The following is a 26,111-nucleotide window of genomic DNA, read 5'->3' on the forward strand; positions in this document are numbered from 1 at the left end:
CCAGTAAACAACTTTCCCCTTAGTAGCCCTCTCCCTGGCTTCGTATCACTTCTTCCCACTTTGTCCCCAGAATTACAACTGATCATTGCTTAAATAAATGTTCTTACGGATACAGCTGACACATTCTGGTTGTGGCCGTGGAGAGATTTGTGTCTCATAGGTAATTTTACTGTTGTCAAAGAGAAAAACAAGATCCATGTCCAATGTGCGACCCTCATTCAGCTGCGAAGGGACAAGAATAGAGTGAGATCTGATGTTCCCCTCCCCCTTTTCCAACTAATCATGAGTGGTTTCTGAGCTCTCCCCGTGGTCCAAGAATATCATATTCAGCCCACAGGCGCTAGGCATTCTTTTTCTTGTTCCTGTATTGCTTATCAACAGATTCTACTAAAGTATTCTACTTTATTCTGACAGTCCTTCCTGCGCAGTTCTGAAGTTCAGCATTCACTTTCTTGTTCAATGACTACTGCTTGCATGCAGCTCTATTTCCGTAAGTTACTCTGTAAGCTCTTTAGGGTAGGGACCTATCTCAAGTTGCTGTAGCCAACAAAGGTGTCCAACACAAGTCTGCACATGCAGATATCCATCATGAGTAGCTTTGGGTGACCAGAAGAGTAAAACTGAATTTTGGCAATAAATGCAAAAAAAAAAAAAAAAATCAACAAATGGTCTGGCAGTGACGTGACATGTCTCCAGGAAACCCCACAGGAGTCTCACACCACAGCTTAAAGAAACAAGCAGCTTCCTGAACTGTGTAATTAACAGACCGCTTAACACTACAGATTAGCAATCTGAGAAGTTGTTTCCTAGGAGGCAGTCAGGGGAAAACAGTGTGGTCTGTAAGAAGCCAGGGGCTTACCTTGCCATCTGAAATACACTGGATGGCAGGCTTGTCAGGGATCAATGCCAGACCTGCCTCTTGCAGCAGCTCTTGATCCTTCTCCAGGATTCCTGTGTCTTCCTGGATTCTGGCCTTTAAGCTCTGCAGGCTCTCATCTTCTGTCACAGGATAAGTATAAATGGTGCCTGTGACCATGTTCAAGATATGAACCAGCTGCAACAGATTTTACTGTGAAAAATCGGTCTTAACAGAAATGCCATATATCTGCCAAGACATTCCACTCCTTCACTACTCCCAAAGCTCCTAAATGTTGGTTGCTTCCAAGTCCCATAAAGAAAGGCCTAGCTCAATGGAGGGAGGCTGGGTGCCATGTTCCAGGTGTTCTAGTCTTCAATTTCCTGGTAGTGGAAGCCAACATCAATCAACTCTTACATTTTATTCTCTTACTTTGTAGAAAGACTCATAAGAGCCTAAATTTCCCCCACTGAGCCAATGACTTGCTTTGTCCTGGGCACTTCTTCCTTATAACAACTGTGTCCCATAGGGGACCCCAGCTGTTACCTCAGAGCTACTCTGGCTTGACTCTCACCTTCAAGTTTAAGATGTTATCCAGGGCCTTAAAACAGCCATTGGGCCCATACTGGGGGTCTGTGCCCCTTTGTCTGGGGTGCCACATGAGCATCAGCTGCAGCCACTTCTCTAGTCGCTCGGCCAGTACGCTGAGAAAAGCAGAAGAGTATAGAAAACACATGAGCCATGATCAAGCTGCCCATGTGCATCTCACTGTAACACACATAGGTGGCAGCTAACAAATGAAAGTATTTCACGTGAGAAAAAAAGTGCGAACATTTCCATTCAATTTAACTACTGGGATGTTTATTTTCTCAGCCTCACAATTATTGAATTGTGTACGAAATGTACAGAGCCGTCTACCCAGCTAGAGGCCTTGGGTTTGACCCAAGAAAGAAAAGAAAAGGGAGGAAAAGGGAAGGAGAAGGAAGGAAGAGGAAGGGCATTTTGTAGGCTGACCCTTCCTGCAGGTAATCCTCACATAATCTGGATCTATGCTCCAGGATTTGATAATACACCTCTCAAGAGCATAGCATGAGGATACAAGACAAAATTTAAAGTCTTCCTGGCCCCTAGAGCTGCCTCCAGGATGCACTGGAATCTTCTGAGGCCAACCGAGCAACTTATTGACTCTCCCAGCAACTCACTGCCTCTCCTATATGTCTCTGCTCACTCCTGTTTCTCCCCTTTGAGCTTCCTCAATATTCTTCATTGGTCCATGTCCTGCCCATCTCTCCATTTTCTCAAAAGAAAACCTCATACCTGGCACCAGTATCTCACACCTGTAATTCTAGCTACTCAGAAGGCTGAGATCTGAGGATTGAGGTTCAAAGGCAACATGGGCAGGAAAGTCCTTGAGATCTTATCTCCAATTAGCCACAAGAAAACCAGAAGTGGTAGAAGGGTAGCCTGAGCAAAAGAGCTCAGGGACAGCTCCCAGGCCCTGAGTTCAAACCCCATGACCAACAAAAAGAAGAAAGGAGAAGGGAGGGGAAGGAGAGAGGAGAGGGGAACAGAGAAGAAAGGCTCCTGAGCATAGTCATTCCTCCAAGCTGTAATGTACACAATACCCTTCCTATCCTCTGATAATCATGGCAGTGGTGACCAGTGTGGCTTACTTAAAATAAATGTAGCTTATGTAACTTACATAGGTTTTTTTTCCCCCCTGATAATCGTGCTTATATTCTGGCTCTAAGACTAGACTAGACTGTAATGCCCTTTGAACTACAGATTGATTTCTTTACTATGACATACTATTAGGCCAGAAGAGGAGTGCAAAGAGATAAAATATTATTCCCTACCCATAAAAGGTTTACTACAGTGGTGGACAGGTAATACCAGATTCTTGGGAAGTAGAGATTAGGAAGATTGTGGTTCTGGACCAGTCTGACAAAAAGTTAACAAGACGTCATCTCAATGAACAAGCTAGGTGTGGTGGCTCATTACGAAAACTGCAGCTACGTGCGAGGCAAAAGCAAGACTCTCTCAGCAAAAAAGGTCTGGGAACATGGCTCAAGTGGTAGAGTGTTTGCCTAGCAACTTAGAGGTCCTGAATTAAACTTCAGTACTACTAAAAGGAAAAAGCTTAACTGTAGTAGGAGACAAACCCTATACCGAACTGAATATAAGTTAGAGAACACTAAGAGTAATAAGATGTACAGAAAAACTGGGAGTGAATTTAAAAAAAAAACAGATGATTTGGGGTCTGGGGATTTTGCACAGTGGTAATATGGATGCCTAGCATGTATGAGGTCTTACCTTAGATTCTTAGGACAATCAACCAACCAATAAGACATTTCTATTTATACAGAGATGTGGGATGATAACCCATCTTGTTTGTTTAAGGTTGAGATACTTATGTCAAATTCTAGCTCACAGAATATCCTGATAGTATGTCTAAAAGTTGTCACCGCAGACTTGAATTTTTAAGCAAGGGAAAGAAACTATGTATACTACTAACACTGCACCTTACCTGTTAAGATTATTGGGGTATGGTAAAGAGCTTGAAAATTTCACTGCTCCATTCAAGTCTTCACTAACAACGATGTCCACCTCACTCTTCTGCCGGACTTTGGAATGCCTGCAAATGTACCACCTTATTAAGAAATCCCTTACCAAGTTCAGGGTCACATTTGTAACATCCTTGAGGACCGCACAGATGACTTAAATCCCCACGTAGATATTTCATCCTGTCTCCATCCTGTCTTCTGACAGGATGCTGAGGATGTAGCTCAGTGGTATAGCATGTACTTAACATGAGCAAGACCTTGGTTCCAGCTACAGCTCCATGTTGAAATGAAAAAGTCACTGCTGCCTAAGTGATTTCTAGACAGCCTCTGAGAGCAGCAATTAGCCATGTGTGCCTTGACTTCTACAGAGAGCATTGCCATTTCCTCTACTTCCTTTTTTCCACCTTCCACTTTCATCAAACTCTCATGTTTTAATAGAGGATAGAATTAGTTAAGCCAAACCAAAGTCGCTATATATATGTCACATTGACAAGGAAGATGTACAAACACATGCACACGAGTGTACATCAATTTATTTGTACATAGCTAAGTAATATTTTCTAATGGTAAAAGAATATTTACTTTTTTCCAACCTAAGGAGTTTCTTGAGGTGTTGGAAGAAGAAAAAAGCTAAACTCAACTGGTTTCCAATCTTTTTAGTAACAAGGATGATAACTTAAATAATGATTCATAGATAACCAAATACTCAGCCATAATTCCCTTAGGTACTAAGATAACATCAAGTGGTGACATTTTTTTTGTTTGCCACTAGTGCAAGGAATCAAAGCTCAGAAGACTACTCCAACTTTATATATGGCAAGAACATGGAAGAACTGGGAATTCAAGACCAAAAATCTGACATAATTTCCACTTTTTTGTTTTGTTGTTGTTGTTGGGTCATAGGGCTTGAACTCTGGGCCTGGGTGCTGTCCCTGAGTTCTTCAGCTCAAGGTAAGCACTCTACCACTTGAGCCACAGAGCCACTTCTGGTTTCCCGGTGGTTAATTGGAGATAAAGAGTCTCAGAGACTTTCCTGCCTGGGCTGGCTTTGAACCATGATCCTTAGATCTCAGCCTCCTGAGTAGCTAGGATTACAGGCGTGAGCCACCAGCACCTGGCACCCTTATGGTGCCACTATTCTGAATGTCCAAATACAACTTTTCCTCAAAGATGTGGAAAATTAAAAAATAAGTAAATAAAGCTTTAGCTCTGAACACATCTCACTGGAAAGCAATAAAGTGGCCTGTATTAAGCATGCAGGAAATCCAGAAAAGGTGGGTACAGCAGATGCTGGTGGCTTACAGTTCAGGTGAAACTATCACAGGCAGAAGTCAGGAGATAGCTCTAGCTGGGAACTGAGGCTCATGTATGTAATCCTAGCTACTCAAAAGGCTGAAATATGGAGTACTAAAATTTGAAACCAGTCTTGGCAAAAAAGTCTGTGAGACTCCATCATCAATTAACCAGCAGAAAGCTAGGCTGGAGGCATGGCTCAAGTGGTAGAGTACCAGCCATGGGCAAGAATGCCTCACAAGAGTGTTGAGGTCCTGAGTTCAAGACACAGTACTGGGAAAGGGGAGTAGAGGAGAAAAAGTAGTGAGGAGCGGGAAATTACTAAAAAGATGCACTAAATAAAATGCTTATGGGGCTGGGAAGGTGGCTCAGTGGTAGAGCGTTCGCCTTGCATGCTTGAAGCCCTGGGTTCTATTCCTCAGCACCACATAAGCAGAAAAAAAAAAAGCTGGAAGTGGCGCTGTGGCTCAAGTGGTAGAGTGCTAGCCTTGAGCTGAAGAGCTGAGGGACAGCACCAAGGCCCAGAGTTCAGGCCCCATGACCGGACCCCCCCCCCAAAAAAAAAATGCTTATTGCTTAAACTAGTTCTAAAATTGTTTTCAAAACAGCTTTATAGTAGAATTATAAAACCCAAACTGCATCTGCCTGAAATTATTAGCCACCTGTCACTTGAGCTGAAACAGTGAAATTTTTAGAAGTTGGCTAGGTTAATGATATTAAAGGAGCTGGGTGCCGGTGGTTCATGCCTATAATCCTAGCTACTCGGGAAGCTGAGATCTGAGGATCGCAGTTCAAAGTCAGCCCAGGCAGGAAAGCCTTGAGACCCTTATCTCCAATTAACCACCAGAAAACCAGACGTGACACTGTGGCTCCAGTGGTAGAACGCTTGCCTTGAGCTGAAGAGCTCAGGGACAGTACTCAGGCCCAGAGTTCAAGCCCTATGACTGAAAAAAAAAAAAAAAATTAAAGGAATAGATCAATTAGGCTCTTCTCTTCAATTCACAAAAGTTCATGAAAGTCTTCTACTCACAAAAGTTCACAGAAGTCTTTTAGTTTCAGAGAAGTTCATGTGGCCTATAGACAATGCTAAGATTATAGGAAGAAGATTCTAGATGGTGGTGGGTAGGTATACTACTAAGACAGAGCCATTGGGGTATATCTGTAAACAGTATTCCAGTAATGGAATATACATAATGGAAAATATACATAATGGAAAAGTTCAATATTTGAATTGGCTAATTAAAACTACTAGAGGAATATGAATAAAGCTATTTCTTTGTTGGTTCATTATAAACTCTGATTACAAGTCAATTGTTGGGTTCCCCATATTCTAGAAACTATAAGGCTTTAATAACAATGCCTAGTTTGTCAGATCACCATAGGAAGGTATGCTTTGCTGTGGCCCCAGGATTTTCAGGGTGGAGCCTGCTGTCACCTAAACCTTTCTTCTAGAACTGATTTCAAAGGTTACACTTTCTTCTTTTTTTTTTTTGTCATTTTTTTAATTAAAAGAGACATATTTCTCTGGGTAGGTAAAAAATATAAACATACAATAGCTAAATATCCAAAATATCTTATAAGCACAAATAGTTGCCATTTTTTTTTTTTTACCAAAAATTAACTCATTTTCCCAAGAAACTCTGTACTTAAGACTTTAATTTTTCTTCTCATTTTTCAAATTTGACTTGATGTCTAAATAAATTTCAAAAGATGGCAGCTGGCAACAGTTTGGTAACAGGGACCAGAAGCTTGTATTTATTCTACTTTTCTGGCTAGCAGAACTGTTTATTATGCAGATAATAAACATCAAATTTAAATGTGTTTGATCTGTTAATTCAATTCCTAAGAATAAACCCCAGGGAAATAACTGTGGTTGTGAAAGGATTTACCAATAAGGATATTATTTTCTCTATTCTTTGAAGAAGTAAAAACCATAAAACACTCAAGCTTTTCACAATACAGCACAAGTTAAATGAACTTGTAGTTAGTGGATACTAAACAGATATTCTCAATAACATGAAAAAACACACAGATTGTTTGAGAGCCTTAATATAAGAGTAGGTTGGATCAGAATATGCACCACAACCTATCTTGTGCTATTCTTGGGGCTTGAATTCAGGGCCTATGCGCTGTCCCTGTGTTTTTTTGCTCAAGGCTAGCAGACTACTTATTTGAGCCACAGCTCCTCTTCCAGCTTTTTGGTTATTAATTGGAGTTTCATGAACTGGCTTCAAGAACCATCCTCTTGAGTAGCTAGGATTACAGACATGAGCCACCAGTGCTCAGCACTACTTCTGTTTTTATAAAGTATAAAATACACAAACATATACTGAAGAGTCCAAAGACACAAAAAATATTCACAGTGACTGTTTCCATATTATCTAATTGTCCTTTTAAAAAGTTGTTTATACAATTTCCAAAAGCACAAAAAAAATCAAAATTAGTCTTTGAGATAATCAAATTGTATAGTATTGGTCTGGCTCCAGACAGGAATTTGAACTCAAGGCCGTACACATGCTATGCAGACCTTCTACCACTTGAGCTATGCTTCCAAACAAAGATTTTTGTATTACATATGAATTGGCTATGAAGAATAATTTCTCTCAGGGTAGACATGTGCAGGACATTGTTAACATTATACCACCATTGGTGAATGAAAGCGGAGGACAAGTAATGAACTCATAAACAAATGTAGGACAATCTAGTTGGGGGTAAATATCCTCCAGCACACAGTATCTGTCTGGGGGGAAAAGGGAGCAGATAGTTGGGTGATAGTTGGGTGACAATCCTAGCATTTAAACTCAGGGCCTGGGTGTTAAAGTGCTCTACCACTTTAACTACAGCTCTACTATGACATTTTTTTTTTGGGGGGGGAGGTGGGTAGGGAGAGGGATAGGTGTTAACTGAATATAAAGAGTTTCACAGACTTTCCTGGCCAGGCTGGCTCTGAACTGGGATCCTAAGTAGCTAGGATTACAGTTGTGAGCCAGTGGCACTTGACAATATTTTTATAACTAGTAAAAAACCAAGTTAAAGAATTTTAAAAAGCTTGATTGTATCCTTTAGGGTTTTTTTTTTTTTGGGTCCGGTCATGGGCCTGGACGCTGTCCCTCAGCTCTTCAGCTCAAGGCTAGCACTCTACCACTTGAGCCACAGTGCCACTTCCGGCTTTTTTTTTTCTGCTTGTGTGGTGCTGAGCAATCGAACCCAGGGCCTCAGGCATGCAAGGCAAGCGCTCTACCACTGAGCCAACTTCCCAACCCCTCCTTTAGGTTTTTTTATTTAGAAATTTAAAAAATTTAAAATTTACATTTTAAACCATTTCCTTTTGCTTTTAAAACAGAAATTTATATTTAGGTCAGGGACAGTAGTGTAGAACTGCAGTCCCTGCTACTCAGGAAGCTAAGGTAGATTACTTCAACCTAATAGCTTAGAGTCAGCATTGGTGATACAGTGAAAACATACTCTTTAAAAACTATTTTCACGTACAGTAAAACTTGCCAACAGTAAATATTTCATCATAATCTGTCATGTGCACATATCATTTCTTTCTGTTTACTAATAGTACTCTCAGTAAGAATGAACACACTGGTTCATAATGTACTGCTGTTACTACTGAAGGAAGGGCAAATGGAATTCACATAGTACTATACTTAAAGATATTAACAACTGCTCTTTTGTTCAAGGTTTGTGGAGCTGTTGACAGCTAAGTCCTAACAGATTTGTCAGGCAAGTAGGATCACTCAATAAGGGGATAGCAAAGAGATGAACAGAGCCAGATCTGGGCCCTCACTTACCATTGCACAGGCTGCCAGTTGGGGAGAAAAGGCCTGAAACCTGTGATGCATTCGAAGGCCAAGGTGCCAAAGCTCCAATAGTCAACCGTTACTGTGTACTTCTGCTGCTCCAGTAGCTCTGGGGCCTGTAAGACATATGTGAGGCATGCCCAAGCTGGTCCTTCTTCTACTGAAAGAGCTGCCAACTTATCTGAGTGCACTTCTATGCCAGGAACACTGGTACATGTACTTATAACGGAGGATGTGACCACCGGAGCGGGTTCAGCTGCTGGTACCTGGTACCTATTCCATGCCTTGTACACTATAAGCAAATATAGACAGAAGGACTAATCCCAAGGAATTATTTTTCTCACTGTGCTCTAATTTCTCAACTTTAGAAATGAGAGTTGTACCCCTTTCTATAACTGATTCCTGCTAACAAAAAAAGCAACAAAAAGAGTCTAGTGTGGTAGCTTAAGCCTTGAAACCAAGCTATATGGGAGGCAGGGATCAAGTTATTGCCATTTGAGGCAGCCTACAAAAAAACAAAAAAAAATCACAAGATTCCATCTCAACCAATGGCTGGGCACAGTGGCACATATCTGTTACCTACTGGGGAAGTACAATGGCTAGGTGCAGTGGCATGTGCCTAGATCTCTAGTGACTTGGGCAAGCACAAGTAGGAGGATCACAGACAAGCCAATCTTGGCATAAAACAAGCCCCTACCTTGAAAATAACCAATGCAAACAGGAGCTAGAGACAGGTCAAGCAGTAGAGCATCTTCCCAGCAAGCATGCGGCCTCAAGTTCATTCCCCAGCATAGCCCAAAATAATTCTTTAAAAAAATGAAGGTTGCAACATTTCAGATATTTATTCAAATCTAATTAAATGCAGGGCCCAGTCATGGGTATTGTGTAGAGATGGAAAGATAGACTTTGTACAAAAAGGAAAACCAATGCCAGGCAGGGAAAAAAACAGATGAACAACTGCCACCAAAGCAGAGAACTGGGGTGATAAAGGAAGGTGATGAAGCCCAAGTGGGACCAACTGAGTTTAGAGAGCTCTTCACAGGAGCAGGGAAGACACACATCACAGAAAGGACCATCCTGAGCAAGCTTCAGAGATAAGACTGTGCATGGTCTCAGTCGAAATATAATACATGATGTGTAAACTCATGCAAGTGAATTACCCGATTTAGCATCCAGGTCAGAATAATTGCTACTGAGCTGATAAAGACTCTACAATACCTAAATCATAGCCACACTCCCCTCACTCCAATCCATCCTCCTCACCCCCCGCAATGGTCATTCCACAAAACAGGAGATAAACTGAAGGAGGCCATTACTCTAGTTGGTAGGACAGGCAGGAAATAGAAATGCACATAAAAATACATAACATAAGGCTTGGAAGGTGGCTCAGTGGCAGAGTGCTTGCCTTGCACACATGAGGCCCTGGGTTTGATTCCTTAGCACCACATAAGCAGAAAAAGCCAGAAGTGGCACTGTGGCTCAAGTGGTAGAGTGCTAGCCTTGAGCTGAAGAGCTGAGAGACAGGCCCCAGGCCCAGAGTTCAGGCCCCACGATAGACAAAAAGAATAAAACAAAACAGAACAAAAAATATCACATAACTTCATTCTCACTTAAGCAACAGGTAAGACACTAACCTTAGCAAGGATTTTTTTGTTTTTTTGTGCCAGTATTAGGGCTTGAACTTGGGTACTGGGTGCAGTCCCTTAGCTTTTTTGCAAAGGCTAGCACTCTATCACTTGAGCCATAGCTTCACTTCCAGCTTTTTGTGATTAACTGGAGCTAAGAGTCACTTAACTTTTCCTGCCCAGGCTGGCTTTGAACCATGATCCTCAGCCTCTTGAGTAGTTAGGATTACAGGAGTGAAACACCAACACCCGGCTCTTTTTTTTGTTTGCGAAATGGCAGGCCTCATTATTCAACCATAACTTTACTGGTTGCTCTTACTAGAAGGTAAGAACACATCTTGCCAAGCATTTCCATGCTCTATCTCCTTTGCTACTACCAGCTCTGAATGGGCCTATTGCAAAAGCCTCCTTTCCACTTGCCCACTAATCACTTCTGTTTACAATTCAGTCTCTGTGTCATCCCAAGAGTGGTCTTTCCAAAGCCTACTCCTGCAATGTGAAGCCTTTCAGTATCACTTAGGTGTTTTTAAAATTGAATTTTATTGTCTTTAAGTAGTTGTACAGAAGAGTTACAATTCAACATCATAGTTTATGAGTAGAGTGAATCTTGATCAATGTAACTCCTTTACTCAAGAAGCTTTTAGCACAGTCTACAATCGTTTTGTATGTACCAGTGCTGGGGCTTGAACTCAGGGCCTCATGCTTTTGCTTAGCTTTTTCACTCAAGATTGGCACTTTACCACTAAGTCACACCTCTACTTCCAGCTTTTTGGTGTTTAATCGGAGATAAGTCTCATGGACTTCTCTGAACCTTCATACTCAGACTTCAGCATCCTGAGGAACTAGAATTAGCAGGTGTAAGCCACCAGCAACTGGCTACAGTCTGTAACTTTTTAAATGTTTAAAGGTCTTTCTTTCTTTCCCTCCTCACTTTAATTTCTCTCTTCCTTCTTCTGGAGACACCAACCATACCCTTTTGCCTCCTAAAGTACTATTCCTTTGCCAGAATCTCTTCTCTCTCTCTCCTACCTCTCCTCCTCTCACCTTAGTCAGCCCTTCCATCCACTCATCCTCTAGATCCCTGGTGCAGCTAGGCCCTCCTCATATACATCTATTGCATGCTTGCGCTGCCCCTCTGTAGCCCTCAACAGAGCAGTCTCTTTGGAGTTATCTGTGTAGCATGGTAATGCCTGCTTTGTTAAGGCTCTAAAGCTCCTGATGAGCATGGAAAGGCTTATCTTTCCCAATATACTACCAACTCCAAGTACAGAGACAACACTGCATGGCAGAGACAACACTGGATCAATATTCCTGAATGAATGACTCAACCAGAACACCAATATTCAGACCATATCATGTTCAGAAGAGGGAAGGGCTGAGCTCTGCCTCCTCTTCACTAGCTCCTGAGACCTTTATAGAAACTGCAGCCTATCAAGCCGGGAGTTGGTAGCTCATGCCTGTAATCCTAGCTACTCAGGAGGCTGAGATCTGAGGATCGCAGTTCAAAGCCAGCCTGGGCAGGAAACTCCGTGACACTCTTATCTCCATTAAACTACCAGAAAACCAGAAGTGGAGCTGTGGCTCAAGCACTAGCATTAAGCTGAAGAGCTAAGGGACAGCGCTCAGGCCCAGAGCTCAAGACCCAAAGCTGACCAAAAAAAAAAAAAAAGAAACTGCAGCCCATACACAATAGCTTCAGTATAGTTAAAAATCCTTCCTTTCCAGAAAACTCCTGCTGCACAAAGAGCATTTGGATCTGTGAAAGCTACATAGGCACAGCCCTTCTGACATGAGAGAAAATACTATGACTTCCAGATGGCATCTGTTGTCTGAAAATGCTGACTTGAGTGGATTATGATTCTAAGCTCATGGAATAAAAGCAGTACATCTAGGAAATATCCACCAAGCCAGAAAGGCAGAGATTGTAGGCAGGCAGGGACAGAAAAAAAAGCCCCACAAATACAGCTGTCAGAAACTAAGAAGCAAATGCACAACCCTCCTTTCTTACCAAGTACTGTAGGGTTCCCACAAAGGATGTACAAAGACTGCCTTGATCCAGTTCCTTGGCATATCCTAGGTCAATAATTTTGTGTATTAACTGGAAAAAAGTGGGGGGGAGGAGAAATCCAAGAGTTATAAGAACACAAAAATAATCAACGTTATCCTTCAACAAAGGGTATTGGATTTGAATGCCTAAGAGGCATCACCTACACAGAACAATGCCATTAATATGGGGATTTAAAACAAGGAGGGAGGGAGGGAGGGAGGGAGGGAGGGAGAGGGAGAGGGAGAGGGAGGGAGAGGGAGAGGGAGAGGGAGAGGGAGGGAGAGGGAGAGGGAGAGGGGAGAGAGAGAGAGAGAGAGAGAGAGAGAGAGAGAGAGAGAGAGAGAGAGAGGGAGAGAGAGAATGAGTGTTCTCCTCCCTTCACCTGCGACAAAACAGCAGGTAGGCTAAAATTAACAGGCCAGACACTGGCCCTCAATTTGGACTTCATAATGTGAGAGACTAGGCCAAAGCCTGCTCAGAAAATACTTTCAGTTGGCCGGGCACCAATAACTCATGCCTGTAATCCTGGCTACTGAGGAGGGTGAGATCTGAGGATCATGGTTCAAAGCCAGCCCAGGCAGGAAAGTCTGTGAGCATCTTCAATAAACCACTAGAAAACTGGAAGTGCACTGTGGCTCAAGAGGTAGAGTGCTCGCCTTGAGCTGAAGAGTGCAGGGACAGCACCCAGGCCCAGAGTTCAAGCCCCACGACCAACAAAAAAAAAAAAAAGAAAGAAAGAAAGAAAGATAAAGAAAATACCTTCAGTTATAATCTGAAAACCACAATCAAGAACAAAGGTGGGCACTGCCAGTCACAGGTTGGACCTAGGATGCTGACAGAAGCTTAATCAGAAGAGATTAGTGACCTAGAAGCTGAGTTACTACATTCCACTCACCTGAGCTTGCTCATCACACCCAGCTGAACAAACAAGAGTGGGAAAAGACCATGGCATTCATAGAGGTTACTACTACATCTAAGCAACTGGACAATGAGGAGTTATGAGAGCTCTTGGAGAACTGCAAATTGAATCAGGCAGAAGTGGGCAATTGCTAGCTCTAAGTGTCTTATTTCAACCACACCTACAACCAGCTTACAGTTTCTACTTTAACATAAAAAATTGAGCTTTTTAAAATAACTGAGAAGCAAAGTCTATTTCAAAATGTACTAGACTCAAAGGCAGAAGGTGGAGGTAGATCAACAAATATTATTTTCTTATCAAAGTCCTCCAACTGGGGCTGGGAAGGTGGCTCGGTGGTAGAGCGCTTGCCTTGCATGCATGAGGCCCTGGGTTCAATTCCTCAGCACCACATAAGCAAAAAAGCCGGAAGTGGCACTGTGGCTCAAGTGGTAGAGCGCTAGCCTTGAGCTGAAGAGCTGAGGGACAGTGCCAGGCCCAGAGTTCAGGCCCCACGTCCGGACCCCCCCCCCAAAAAAAGTCCTCCAACTGGCTAACTTAACAATGTGATCCATTTCAAGCTTGCCCCAATCTACCAGTGAGACTTGCTGAATTCTGTTTCAAATCAAAATGCCTTCCTAGGGAATCACAGAATGTCTCAAAGAATACAAAGCTACAAAGGTGTGGTCTACTAGAGGCAACCCCAAGACTCCTGAGCCCCAGGAAGTCACTCACTCTTTGTTCTCCTTGCTGTAGAACAATGTTTTCTGGCTTTAGATCCCGATGGATGATTCTGTTTTCATGAAGGTATCTAAGTGCAGAGGCTGAAGAAGTGCAAAGTGTGGTCAATTTTTTATTAAACCTAGAAAATGCTTCTCATTTCAGAACCTCCCACTTGTAAAAGTTAAATAAGAGTGAACCTCTGAAAAGTAGTCTGTGACCTTTAGTGCCTGAATTCATAGTGGAAGGAAGGGGTCTGGAGCAACTGCTCCTCAGGAAGAATGACGGTGGCCTGATAAAGTAAGCAGAAGTTTAAACTACCTCAAGATTCTGGCTAATTCATGAAAAACATTCAAGGGGACTGGGGTGTGGCTTGGTGGTAGAGCATTTATTTAGTATCAACAAGGACCTAGGTTGATCCCCAGAAACACACACACTCTCTCTCTCTCTCTCTCTCTCTCTCTCTCTCTCTCTCTCTCTCTCTCTCTCTCTCTCTTTCTCTCTCTCTCTCTCTCTCTCCCTCAGCTTTGCATCCATGAGGCCACACTAAGTGACCCATAGGTCTCCAAAGCCAGCAATTCTTAAACTGCATTGCCTAAAACAGTAGTATTTGAACTTGGAAATAAAAAATTGTTAGGCCTCACCCCAGTATCACAGGTGATGATGATAATCTAAGACACCCTTTCAGAACTCTAAGCTCAAAAGTCTTAAGTTCCAGAGTGGGCAAGGGAGAAGGGATCTTTGGGTAGATCTAACTTCTCATTAAGGTGAGATACAAGGAAAAAGCGCAGGAAGGACAAAGCCAGAATACCTTCAGCACTGACAGTATGCATATTAGTTACTGTATGTCCAGTTCTGGAAGACTCTGTGGGTAAATAACCATACAGCTCCACATTTTTTTTTTTACTATGGTCCCATTTTGGGGATAAAGTCAGCCTATATAATCCTGGTAATGAGGTCATTTAATCTCCATAGCTCCTTCTGTGGAGAAAAATGTGAGATTGCACATGGAGGCCATAGCATAGAGCAACAGGGCCCAAACTGTAGCTCAGACTCAACTACAATTTTTATTAATAAGACAGATTTAATAACTTCAACATGAGCTAAGTATACTATTAAAGAGAATGATAGATTAAGTAATGGAAAGATATATCATTTAGAGATGGTATGACTGACTATATGCCTAGAGAACTAACAGACTAAAAACTGTAAAGAATTTAGAAAGCTTGCTGGAGACAAAACATACATATACATACATATATATATATATGTAATATATACACACACACACACACACACACACACACACACACACACACACACAATCAGTAGTTCTTTCCTGTGTCAATTTAGCAGACTGTCACTTACATTAGCAACAATAATTCTAAACTTTACTACATGACAAGTTTAATAAGACAAACAAAAAGTAGTTAAGTGAGGAAAACAATATCACATAAAGAAAAGTAGCAGGGCACTGGGATATGGCTCAGTTGTAGAGTGCTTTTTTAGCATAAATGCCTGTCTAGCATCCCTATCACCAATCAATCAATCAATCAATACTTTGCAAGTTAATGGTGAAGATACCACAAAACAAATGTCAAAAAGACAAAGAGGCTAGGAAAAATACCTACTACACATAAAAAGACAAAGAGGCTAGGAAAAATACCTACTACACATATGCCAACGAATAAATGTAAATATATTTAATACAGAAACAGCTTTTACAGGGGCTGGGAAGGTGGCTCAGTGGTAGAGCGCTTGCCTTGCATGCCTGAGGCCCTGGGTTCGATTCCTCAGCACCACATAAGCAAACAGAAAAAAGCTGGAAGTGGCATTGTGGCTCAAGTGGTAGAACACTAGCCTTAAACTGAAGAGCTGAGGGACAGTGCCCAGGCCCAGAGTTCAGGCCCCATGACTGGACCCCCCCCCCAAAAAAAAAGAAACAGCTTTTACAGGTCCTTAAAAGTATAACCCAGTTTAAAAAAAATAAGCAGAAAAAGTTTAGGGATATTTTATAAAAAAAGAAAATGAGTGGTAAACAATTAAGTGAAAAGCTGCTCATTCTCACTAGTAGTAAAAACTGCAAATGAAAGTAGCAATTCTTTTTTTAAATCTCTTCAACTAGTAACAACTCTAAATGAAAAAGGGAACTCTTCTACCTTGCTGGAAGGTGTCTAAATGGGGATGCAGTTGGAGAAAGTAACATGACATTATCTATTAAGTTATAAAAAGTATACAAAGGTTTGTTTTTGTTTTTCTGGTGGGTCCGGTTGTGGGGCCTGAACTCTGGGCCTGGGCGCTGTCCCTCAGCTCTTCAGCTCAAGGCTAGCGCTCTATCCCTTGAGCCACAGCGCCACTTCCGGCTTTTTTCTTTTTGTTTATGTGGTGCTGAGGAATCGAACCCAGGGCCTCAGGCATGCAAGGCAAGCGCTCTACCACTGAGCCACCTTTCCAGCCCAAGTATACAAATGTTTAACCCAAAGGTTTGACTTCTAGAAATATGTTAAAAAGTTGAAAGCATTATAAGATACATATAAGGATACTTAATATATAACAGAGTAAAGTAACTCAGTTGATAACTCAGCTAAACAAATTATAGTATAGCTACATTATAATAGACAATTCTTCATAATAACTTAGGTTTATAGTTTCTGACTCAGAAGGATGTAGGTGATTCGATGATACATTGCCAAATAAATGGTATGACTATTTTTTGGTTTTTTGCTATGCTAGAAACTGAACTCAGAACTCATGCAACTGGGAAAGCACTCTATCAATTCAGCCATGGTTCTAGTCCTGAGCATGTATTTTATTAAAAAGAAAAAGACTCTGAGTTCAAACTCCAATACTATCAAAAACAAGAACAACAACAACAACAACAACAACAACAACAACACACACACACACACACACACACACACACACACACACACACACACACACACACACACGAAGAAACAAAAGCACCAAGAAATGTTTAATAACAAGCTGCCTTTGCCCCTCCCTGACAAACATATACACACCCATATATACACATACCCATGAACAGATGGGTAAAACACACAAAAACATACATATACAATTCCTCCTCAACCCCCCTTGCACATGTTTTTCTTGTTCTTGGCAGGCCAGACTGGAAGCTAGGGAAGGCAACCAGGGAGGTGAGAGTCCTGCAGGTTTGTGTGGCCAGTCCTGTCTACTCTCATCAGCAGAAACACTGAATGGGATAGAAGAAAATCTGCCACAGAAGTTAAGTGATCAGGTTTGCTTTGGAAGACTTTCAGCTGGGTATTTCCTCAAAATGCATGTGAAAGTCAAACCCAGAGAACTAAGAATGAAATTGTACTTTACTAGAGGAGTTCTAGCTCAGAACATTAAGTCATATTACAAAACTATCTAGTTCTATTTATTTAAAAATATTGTTACTGCAAAAGGGATGTACAGAGGAATTAGAGTTACTCACGTCAGGTAGAGAGTACATTTCTTTGTTGGACAATGACACCATCTATTTACTCTTTAAACTCAGCTTTTACCGGCACAGTTCCAACATTTCAAACTTGCTCCTTACTTTCTTTTATTTCATAAACCACTCAATAATTGGATTATGTTTAACTACTGCTCAAAGAAGCCAAAGACTTGCTGCTTTCATATATACAAAGAATTCTACTCTGGGGTAACAATGCTCAAGAGGAAGTGTACTCATTACCTCACTCATGTAACTGTAACCCTCTCTATAGTATCTTTACAATAAAAAAAATTAAAAAAAAAAAAAAGAATTCTACTCTATCTTGTCCTCAACTGTATTAACTTCTAAAGTCAGATGCCTCATAGCAGTGTATCATCATTAGTGTTTTACCAATTTTCATAACAGAACAGAGCAAAAGAAAAACAGAGAAAAGAAAAAAAACAGAGCAAAGAGTAATAAAACTAATTAAAACTACACTCATATAACCTTTCACACAAGATGGCATTGCTAATTAATTTCAACTACTGGTTGGCAGGGAATAAGGCCATGGAATAATTTTTGAAGTGTTTCTTCACCAATAGATTCACAAAGGATACATTTTGCTTTATTGACAAACTGTTCAACGACACTTGGATATAGCGTGTAAATACATGTGTTTCAGAGTGGAACACAAAAGTTGAGACACACTGTTATTTGAACAAGTACATGTGCCAAGACTAGGACATTGTCCTGAAGATACCAGTACAGCATCTTAGGGCAAATAACATGGCAGGTGCAGGGGAGGTTATCCAAGAAGCTCTGGTAAGGAGGAGCATATTCTGAGAAGCACTTGAGTCTCTAGGCCAGATTAAGAGCTGTAACCAGACTTCTAGAGAGGTTGAATGGCAAGTTCATAACCAAAATCCACTGGTGACTATAAAGACCTGTTTATTTTTATATGTAAACATCTGTATGTAACCAATTTTAGTTCCTATCTTTGGGGTGTCCATTAATTCTCAAATATTTCTGTCAACTCACTAACTAAAGTCTGGAATTAAAGAATTCTGACAGGCAGAGTTATAGTTTCTTGGACTGAGTTGACTCTACAATGACTGAAACAACAGAACTTCTACAGGCAAGTCCTACTAAAGACACATAAATTTCATTTCTAATGTACCAATCACAGAAACGAGCTGGTGAATGTGCTTGCTCTGAGTAAACTATTAGACTGGAGTGTAGCTCAGTGGCAGGCACTTGGATAACTTGCTGTGATCCTGGGCTGTCTCCAGCATAGCATTAGACTATGCACATCATGTTTCAGGATGGATACTGCCCAGAGAGAGTTCACAGGTAGAAGCTGCTGTGGGAAATTAACAGCCACATCCTTGTCAGGAACAGCACCCACTGCCACTTTGGCTCTACCTCAGTTTAGGAGATATATAACAACTCTGTGGTCTTACTATGGAACTGGAATTTCACAGCTGGTGTATTTTTCAGATGACAAACCTATGACAAGTTAGGGAACAGATGCAAGCAGCTAGGTTTCAAATCCAAAAAAATGTGGCAAGGACTGTGTCTATTAATCCCTAATTACCTACTCTACACATCTCTGGCGTTCATTGAGCTAGCTCCTTTCAGTATACTTGTTTGAAATACATTCCACCAAGAAGAAATGGAACAAAATGGACCAAGACTTCTAGACAGAGCTTAAAAGAAAATGAAAAGGCAAAAATAAATGGGTGGTCCAATTTACCATGGAATAAAAAAGCAACAGGATGTCTGTGTCCTCAATTAAAACTGACTTCATGCCTACTACATGCTAGCCAGTTTGTGTCACTGGACTTTCCAGGCGAAACAGGCAAGAAGGCCAACTAGACATGTGGAGAAAGACTTAGTCTAGCTCAAGGTTTCTTGCTATTATAGACTCTATGACTACTCATCAAAGGTAGTGACATTGTAGGCTGACTAAAAGGTGAAGAACTACAAGGTGGAGAGGACTGGCCATTATCTAGCCATGGTGCATGATGATGAGTTAGCAAAATGTAGATAAGGAAGCCAAAAAAGCTGAACAATTTTAGAGAGTTTTACTTTGTTCATTTGCTCTCACTATGAAGCTCAGGCTGGCCTTGTCTTTTCAAGCAAGCCATTCAAAATATAATAAAAGGATGTTTCTGATAAATGAAGGAATGATTCAATTATTCAAAACTTCAATTTTGTTAACATTCAGGGAAAAGCTTCGGCCTCCTAGTGTTTGGTGGAAACTTTTTTAGGGGGGGGAAGGGGAAGTGCTGGTCCTGAGGTTTTAACTCAGCTGAGGCATTGCACCTGAGCTTTTATGCTCAAACCTAGTTCTCTACCACTTGAAGCACAACTCCCCTTCCATCTTTTTGTGTTAATTGGAGATAAGAGTCTCATGGACCTGTCCTCACTGGCTTTGAGCTGCGATCTTCAAATCTCAGTCTCTTGAGGAGCTAGGATTACAGGCGTGAGCCACTGGCTCCCAGCCTGGGTGGAAACTTTTTTAATAGCAGGGTATGAAACAGTAATGAGAAGATTCTAAAAGACAAGATTCAAATTTGACATTTGTATCTGGTAACTGGCAGAAAGATAGGACCAGTGACAAGAAAGGATTCTGGAGTGGAATCAGATTTAAGGAAGAAGTCTAGGACTTTAATTTGGAAGTGGGATAAGGAAAAATATCTTGCAGGCATGAGCATGGACTTTAGGACAAACAGTGTATTTAGAGAAATATATAATGAGCAAAGATACAACCTAGCAAAGAGAATCCTGGAAAGCAGAGGCCCATGGGTCCAGGTATAGAGAAAGACGAATAAGATTGAAACAAGGAAGAGAATGCTAGAAACAGAGCTCCAGGTCAGAGATGTGGCAGAAGATGAAGTATAAGGGTCTGGGAAGCAGAAGTCAGGCTGCAACAGCTGAGTGGACCTCAATGACAACATGGGGCAACCATTCTGAAGATCAGCTACCCAAGTAGTGAAATAGAATGACTCAGGTAGGAAGAACCTTAGAGAAAAAGTACCTTGAGGCCCAAATCCATCATTTTAAAGGCCTATCAAGTTTCACAATTGCCCAAGGTTATAAATCTGGTAAAAGGGGAGAGACAGGACTGAAATCAGTTGCCTTCACTTTTGTTATTATGAAGCTTTTCTTTTTCTTTTTCCTTTTTTTGGTTAGGGGGTGGGGGCGGCAATACTGGGATTTGAACTCAGAGGCCTCAGGGACTTATGCTTTCAACAGAAACATTCTACCCTTGAGCTATATAGGCCCATTCCTTTTTGGATTTACTTTTCAGATATAGTTTCATGTTTTTGCCCAAGGCAAGCATCAGGCCTCTGGTGTTCCAGGGTCCACGAAGATCATTACACCACCTGTTAAAATGAGGGTCTCAATAATTTTTTGCCTGGATTGATCTCTGCTTCCTGAGTAACTGAGACAGCAGGCATGAGTCACAATGTCTGTTTTGGGGTTGTTTTTTTTTGTTTTTTTATTGACTTGGCAATTTGCACTTTCTAACACACAAATGATCTAAAATCAAGTAATCATTTTGTTACAATCAACAGTAGAATCAGACTGAAGTATCAATAGAACAAGCAGGAAAATTCCCAAATAGGGAAATACTAGAGTGCCTAATTTTCCTATTCCTTGAGTCTGTCTCCAACCCTGTGTTCATGCTGAGACCCTCCCTATACCTTCTTGTTGGAACTATTGGATGTCTGTCAAGGGCAGTTTCTACAGGAAGGCATGAGGCACAAAGATGCAGGCTGGAGTTCCTCAAACTCACAGGACAATATATTCAGCACAAAAGTTTAGATCTGGATGTCCTGCAAAGACTTACATATTAAAGGTTTGGCCTCCAGCCTGTGGCACAACTGGGAGGTTGCAGAGCCTTCAAGAGGTGGGGACTAATGAGAAGTCTTCCAGTCACTGGGATACATACTTTGAAGGGGATAGTGTAGCTCTAATTCTTTCCTCTTCAATTCTCTTTACATCCTAATCATGAAGTGAGCAACTAGGTGTATACTGCCACAGGCTCCCTGCCATAATGTACTGCCTGACCACAGTACCAAAAGGAAGGGGGCTAAGTGACCCCCTTGAAAACTGTGAGCCAAATTAAAACTTTGCTCTTCAAAAGTTGATTATTTCAAGCATTTGTTATAGAAAATGGGAAGCTAATCATTAATTGCCATGGAAAACTGGCCACCTGGAGAATCAAGGGAGATTAATTCCAGTCTAAGATCCAGTAAGGCCATGGCAATCAGACAGCCTCAGCCTAGTCAAGAACCTGCTCTTCCCCACCCTTAGCCCGTTGGGGCAGAAGGACTGCCGTCAGCCCCTCAGTCCTGATTGCTTAGAACCTTACTCCTCCAGCAGCAGAAGGAAACACTCCAACATTTTCCAAAGGCTAATTAGCAAGACTGTTTGAACAAACACGGAACTTCCTTGAGCTATTTTAGCATGACATTATGTGGAAATCTAAATCTTCCCAGCTACCTCTACATCTGTCCTCAGATCTCTTTCCAAGGTAGGGGCAATACATGGTAGGTTAGATTTGTCTGACACAGAGGCAAGGGTTCCCTGGAAGGCACATGTGTACCGTTCAGCACCCCACATGTAACCTCCTCATGTGTACAATGCTGTATCTTCTCGGTTCATGAAAAAAAATTCTACCTGTGCTGCTTTCTTGATGCTACTCAAAGTGGATGTGTTATGAGGTTAGGGGCACAAAAGAGACTAGAAGCAAACAAGTTTAATCCAGAATAAAGACAAGGGATCTAGCTCCTCTAGACCTAGGGTGTTGGCTTAGCCACTACCATCCAGACAGGGAGCAGCAGTGACAATTCCAACAAAAGGAGCATAGGAATGATGACTTCAAACAACCTGGAACAAAATATGTTCAGGAAATGTTTAAAAATATGAGTAATGTTAGATAAGTTGCTCCAAGTAAAGCTTTTGAAATCTGACTCAGTCATGAGACTTTCACAAATGAAATAAATATGATGGGTCTTGTATACAAGTCAAAAATGGGAATAAATGCTTATCAGCAACCTCATCTGAGGATATGACTGCATATAAAAGATGACAGAGACAGGAAGGGAAGAAATGAGTATGGGGAGGTCAGCCACTTCCAGGGAATATCATGAGACCTGTCAGGTTTGCTGTCAGGTTTGCTTCAAATTCAGATCAAAATCAAAATCAGGAACTGGCATTTGTCTAAGGTAACAAAACCCAAATCCAGAGGGGGAAGGAAATGAATAAGAACAATTACTAACTGCACAGTCTACCAGGAAAAGAGCACTGTGCTAGGAGCTATATGTCCCTCTCTCTCTCTCTCTCTCTCTCTCTCTCTCTCTCTCTCTCTCTCTCTCTCTCTCTCTCTCTTCTCTCTCTCTCTCGCCTTCCCTCCCTCTCTCTCTCTCTTTTGGTCTGTCATGGGGCTTGAACATAGACTTGGGCACTGTTCTGAGCTCTTTTGCACATGGCTAGCAGTCTACCACTTCAAGTCACAGTGCCACTTCTGGTTTTCTGGTGGTTAATTGAGGATAGGAGTCTCACTGATTTTCCTGCCTGGGCTGGCTTTGAATTGCAATCACCAGATTTCAGTCTCTTGAGTAGCTAGGATTACAAGTATGAGCCACCAGCGCCCAGCTCCATTTTCTTTTTATCTTCATGAAAAGTCTAATGAGATGAGTAATGCCTCCATTCTACAGTTAATAAAACAGACACACTGAAATGCCTCAGGTCACACTGCTGATCAGTGAAAGGGCTGGTTTGTGAGCTTTAAGTGTTATGTGGAAATGTGTTTTCTTGAGAAAGTGAAAACTTGTTTTAATTGGGGGGAGGGGGAGCAAACTCAGGGCCTAAGTGTTGTCACTGAGCTTTAGCTTGAGATTGGTTACCACTTTTGACTTTGTGCTAGTTACTTGGAGATAAGAATCTCATGGACTTTTCTGACCCAGATGGCTCCAAGTCATGATCCTCAAATTTTAGCTTCTTGAATAGTTAGGATTACAGGTATGAGCCAAAGGTACTCAGCTTTAATTTCTTTTGTTGTTTATATGTGTGTGTGTCAGTAGCAGGGCTTGAACTCAGGGCCCTACACTCTCACAGGGCTAGTGTTCTAGCTAGCTTTCTACCACTTGAACCAAGCCTCCAGTCCATTATTTTGCTGACTGATTTGCAATAGGGTCTCCCAGACTTTTCTGCCCAGGCTGGCTTTGAACCATAATCCTCAAGTCTTAGCCTCCTGAGTAACTATTACAGCTGTGCGCCACTGCCACCAGTGCTATTTTATCTTAGAACTTATTTCATTCATTTAATAAATATTCATCAATGACTTAAATATGATGAACTACTATTCTATATTCTGGAGAAAAGGCTGTGACTAAAGCTTCATTTTTAAGAAGTTTAATTGAGGGCCGCATATGTAGCTCAGTGAAAGAGCTTCTACTTAGCACGAGGCCCTGGGTTCTATCCTCAACACCAAACAAACAAACAATAAATAGACATGAAGTGAAATAAGAAGTAGGTTAATTCTAATGTAATAATTTTTCAAAATCTATTTTCAATTTAGGGCCAGAGAAGAAAAGCAGAAGATTAGTGGCCTAAAATACTTAATATCTGGGCTTGGAAGTTGGCTCAGTGGTAGAGCACTTGCCTTGCATGCCTGAGGCCCTGGGTTCAATTCCTCAGCACTATATAAGCAAAAAGAAAAAAGCCGAAAGTGGCGCTGTGGCTCAAGTGGTAGAGTGCTAGCCTTGAGCTGAAGAGCTGAGGGACAGCCCCCAGGCCCAGAGTTCAGGCCCCACGACCGGCCCAAAAAACAAAACAAAACAAAAAAACTTAATATCCATATATAAGTAATTAAGAGTTCACCTGTCTCCATCTGATTTGTATAACACACACACACACACACACACACACACACACACACACACACACACACACACACACATACACACACACACTTCAATAGGTAGCACAGATGTTGCCATACAAGTCAATAGTAACTGGATTCAAAATGTACGTAAACCAAAAGACACTGTGAACAGCAGAGGCATTATCAATATTTGTTGAAGATTACTCAAGAAAAAAAATCATATAAAGTAGTAGACAATCATGTGTACTTGAGCCAAAAATTTAAACATCTTGTGTGTATGTGTGTGTGTGTGTGTGTTTTCTTTTTGATGGTACTTGAGGGTTGAACATGGGGTCTTGTATTTCCTCGGTAAGCCCCCTACTAGTTGATCTGTGTCTTCAGAATTTATTTTTGCTTCAGTTATTTTTGGAATAGAGTCTCAAATATATGTATTGACTGGGTTGGACAGCAATTCTATCTGCCTCTTACACAACTCAAATTACAAGTGCACCACCACACCCATCTGTTGGCTGAGACTGGGGTCTCACTAACATTTTATTTGAGTTGGCCTTGAACTGGAATCCTCTGATCTCTCCTTCCTGCATATCTATTTCAGGTATGAGCTGCTATACCCAGCTAAGGATCTGTTATTAACTATTGCTAAATGCATAATCTAAGGAGTAATGAGTGGAAGAAAAATATTTGAGATAACATCAAAGAAAAATAACTTAATGAAGTTCTAACCAAAGAGAACAAAAGCTGTTCCCAGAAGACCAGACTATTCTCCAATTTACTAACTTATCTTCAACCTCCAATTCAATAAACAATAAATATTAATGTGATCACTGAGGTAAGAGATACATGTAAGTAATTAAGCAAAATGTGAATAGACAAGCCATGAGACAAGGTGGTAAGAAAACAAGTCAAACCGTCAACTTCTAGATTAGATCCTCCAGGAAACAGAGAAGGTACTTCCAGGTGATTCATGTGTGCCAACCCATGGAAAAAGCACTGGGCTGAGGGCGTCTCTCCACTCAAGAGAGGTTGAGCTGGGCGCTGGTGGCTCACGCCTATAATCCTAGCTACTCAGGAGGCTGAGATCTGAGGATCCAGGTTCAAAGCCAGCTCGGGCAGGAAAGACTGTGAGACTCCTCTCTCCAATAAACCACTAGAAAACCAGAAGTGGCGCTGTAGCTCAAGTGGTAGAGTGCTCACCTTGAGCTGAAGAGCTGAGGGACAGCACCCAGGCCCAGAGTTCAAGCCCCTTGACCGACCGAGAGGAAAAAAAAAAAAACAGAGAGAGAGGTTGAGACTGGTACACTATCACCTTGCCTTTTATGTGATCCCTTCCACACAGGATGTAGAGGAAGATGGATATTTCCTATGTCAGACTATTTGAATCTTTGCTTAACTTTTCCAATTCACTTCCTTTTTGCCTCCTCTTTATGGAACGAAGAGAGCTCCATACACTGGTAAGGCAAAATGTTTAAGACCAAAGGCCTCATCTTTGTAAGCCAGGGGCCAGAGAACACAGCTGTGCAAATGTGTGACCAGTGAATCTAACACAAAGGTATATGATTTCAAGATACGTCTCTTAACTCTCTGTATGTTTGACGATCTCAAAAAAAAGATAAAGTTTGAGCAAACAGAAGTACATACAGCTTCAAAAGCTTGAGATAGGGGAGCAATAAAAATGGAGTCAAATTCTCCAAATCTAGAGGCAAATATCCAGAGATAAACTCTAGATAACTCTAACCCTTAGGTCCCAAATGATCATTTGCTACCAATAATCTTGGTTTCTACTGTTATTTTTCTGAAAGTCCTGAGGAACCTGCTGTGACACTTTTGACATGTGTTTTGCTAGGCCAGAGTCAGGGCTGACCCTCAGAGCCCTACTTTTCCTTCCTCAGAGGAGGCCCCAGGGCCAGCACACAGCACGCATTTCTGTAGACTGACCTGACTCTTCCCCAAAGTCAACTTAGA

The 26,111-nt window shown here is 41.5% G+C and overlaps 1 protein-coding gene across 3 annotated transcripts in view; it reads right to left on the reverse strand.

Moving 5' to 3' along the window:
- Ikbkb (inhibitor of nuclear factor kappa B kinase subunit beta) overlaps positions 1 to 26,111 on the reverse strand; it is a 58,079-nt gene that overhangs the window by 18,839 nt on the left and 13,129 nt on the right. For 2 of the 3 annotated variants that reach the window (XM_070016078.1, XM_070016077.1), the window contains exons 6-12: positions 13,822 to 13,910; positions 12,153 to 12,242; positions 8,511 to 8,635; positions 3,384 to 3,491; positions 1,431 to 1,560; positions 860 to 1,054; positions 108 to 222 (exon numbers count right to left, since the gene is read on the reverse strand). In XM_070016078.1, the coding sequence (XP_069872179.1) occupies positions 108 to 222; positions 860 to 1,054; positions 1,431 to 1,560; positions 3,384 to 3,491; positions 8,511 to 8,635; positions 12,153 to 12,242; positions 13,822 to 13,910 (852 nt within the window). The remainder of the gene's footprint in view (positions 1 to 107; positions 223 to 859; positions 1,055 to 1,430; positions 1,561 to 3,383; positions 3,492 to 8,510; positions 8,636 to 12,152; positions 12,243 to 13,821; positions 13,911 to 26,111) is intronic. The other variant, XM_070016079.1, reaches the window with a different exon arrangement.

Source organism: Dipodomys merriami, unplaced genomic scaffold (assembly GCF_024711535.1).
Source record: "Dipodomys merriami isolate MVZ:Mamm:240054 unplaced genomic scaffold, mDipMer1.0.p SCAF_12, whole genome shotgun sequence".
Taxonomy (NCBI): Eukaryota; Metazoa; Chordata; class Mammalia; order Rodentia; family Heteromyidae; genus Dipodomys; species Dipodomys merriami.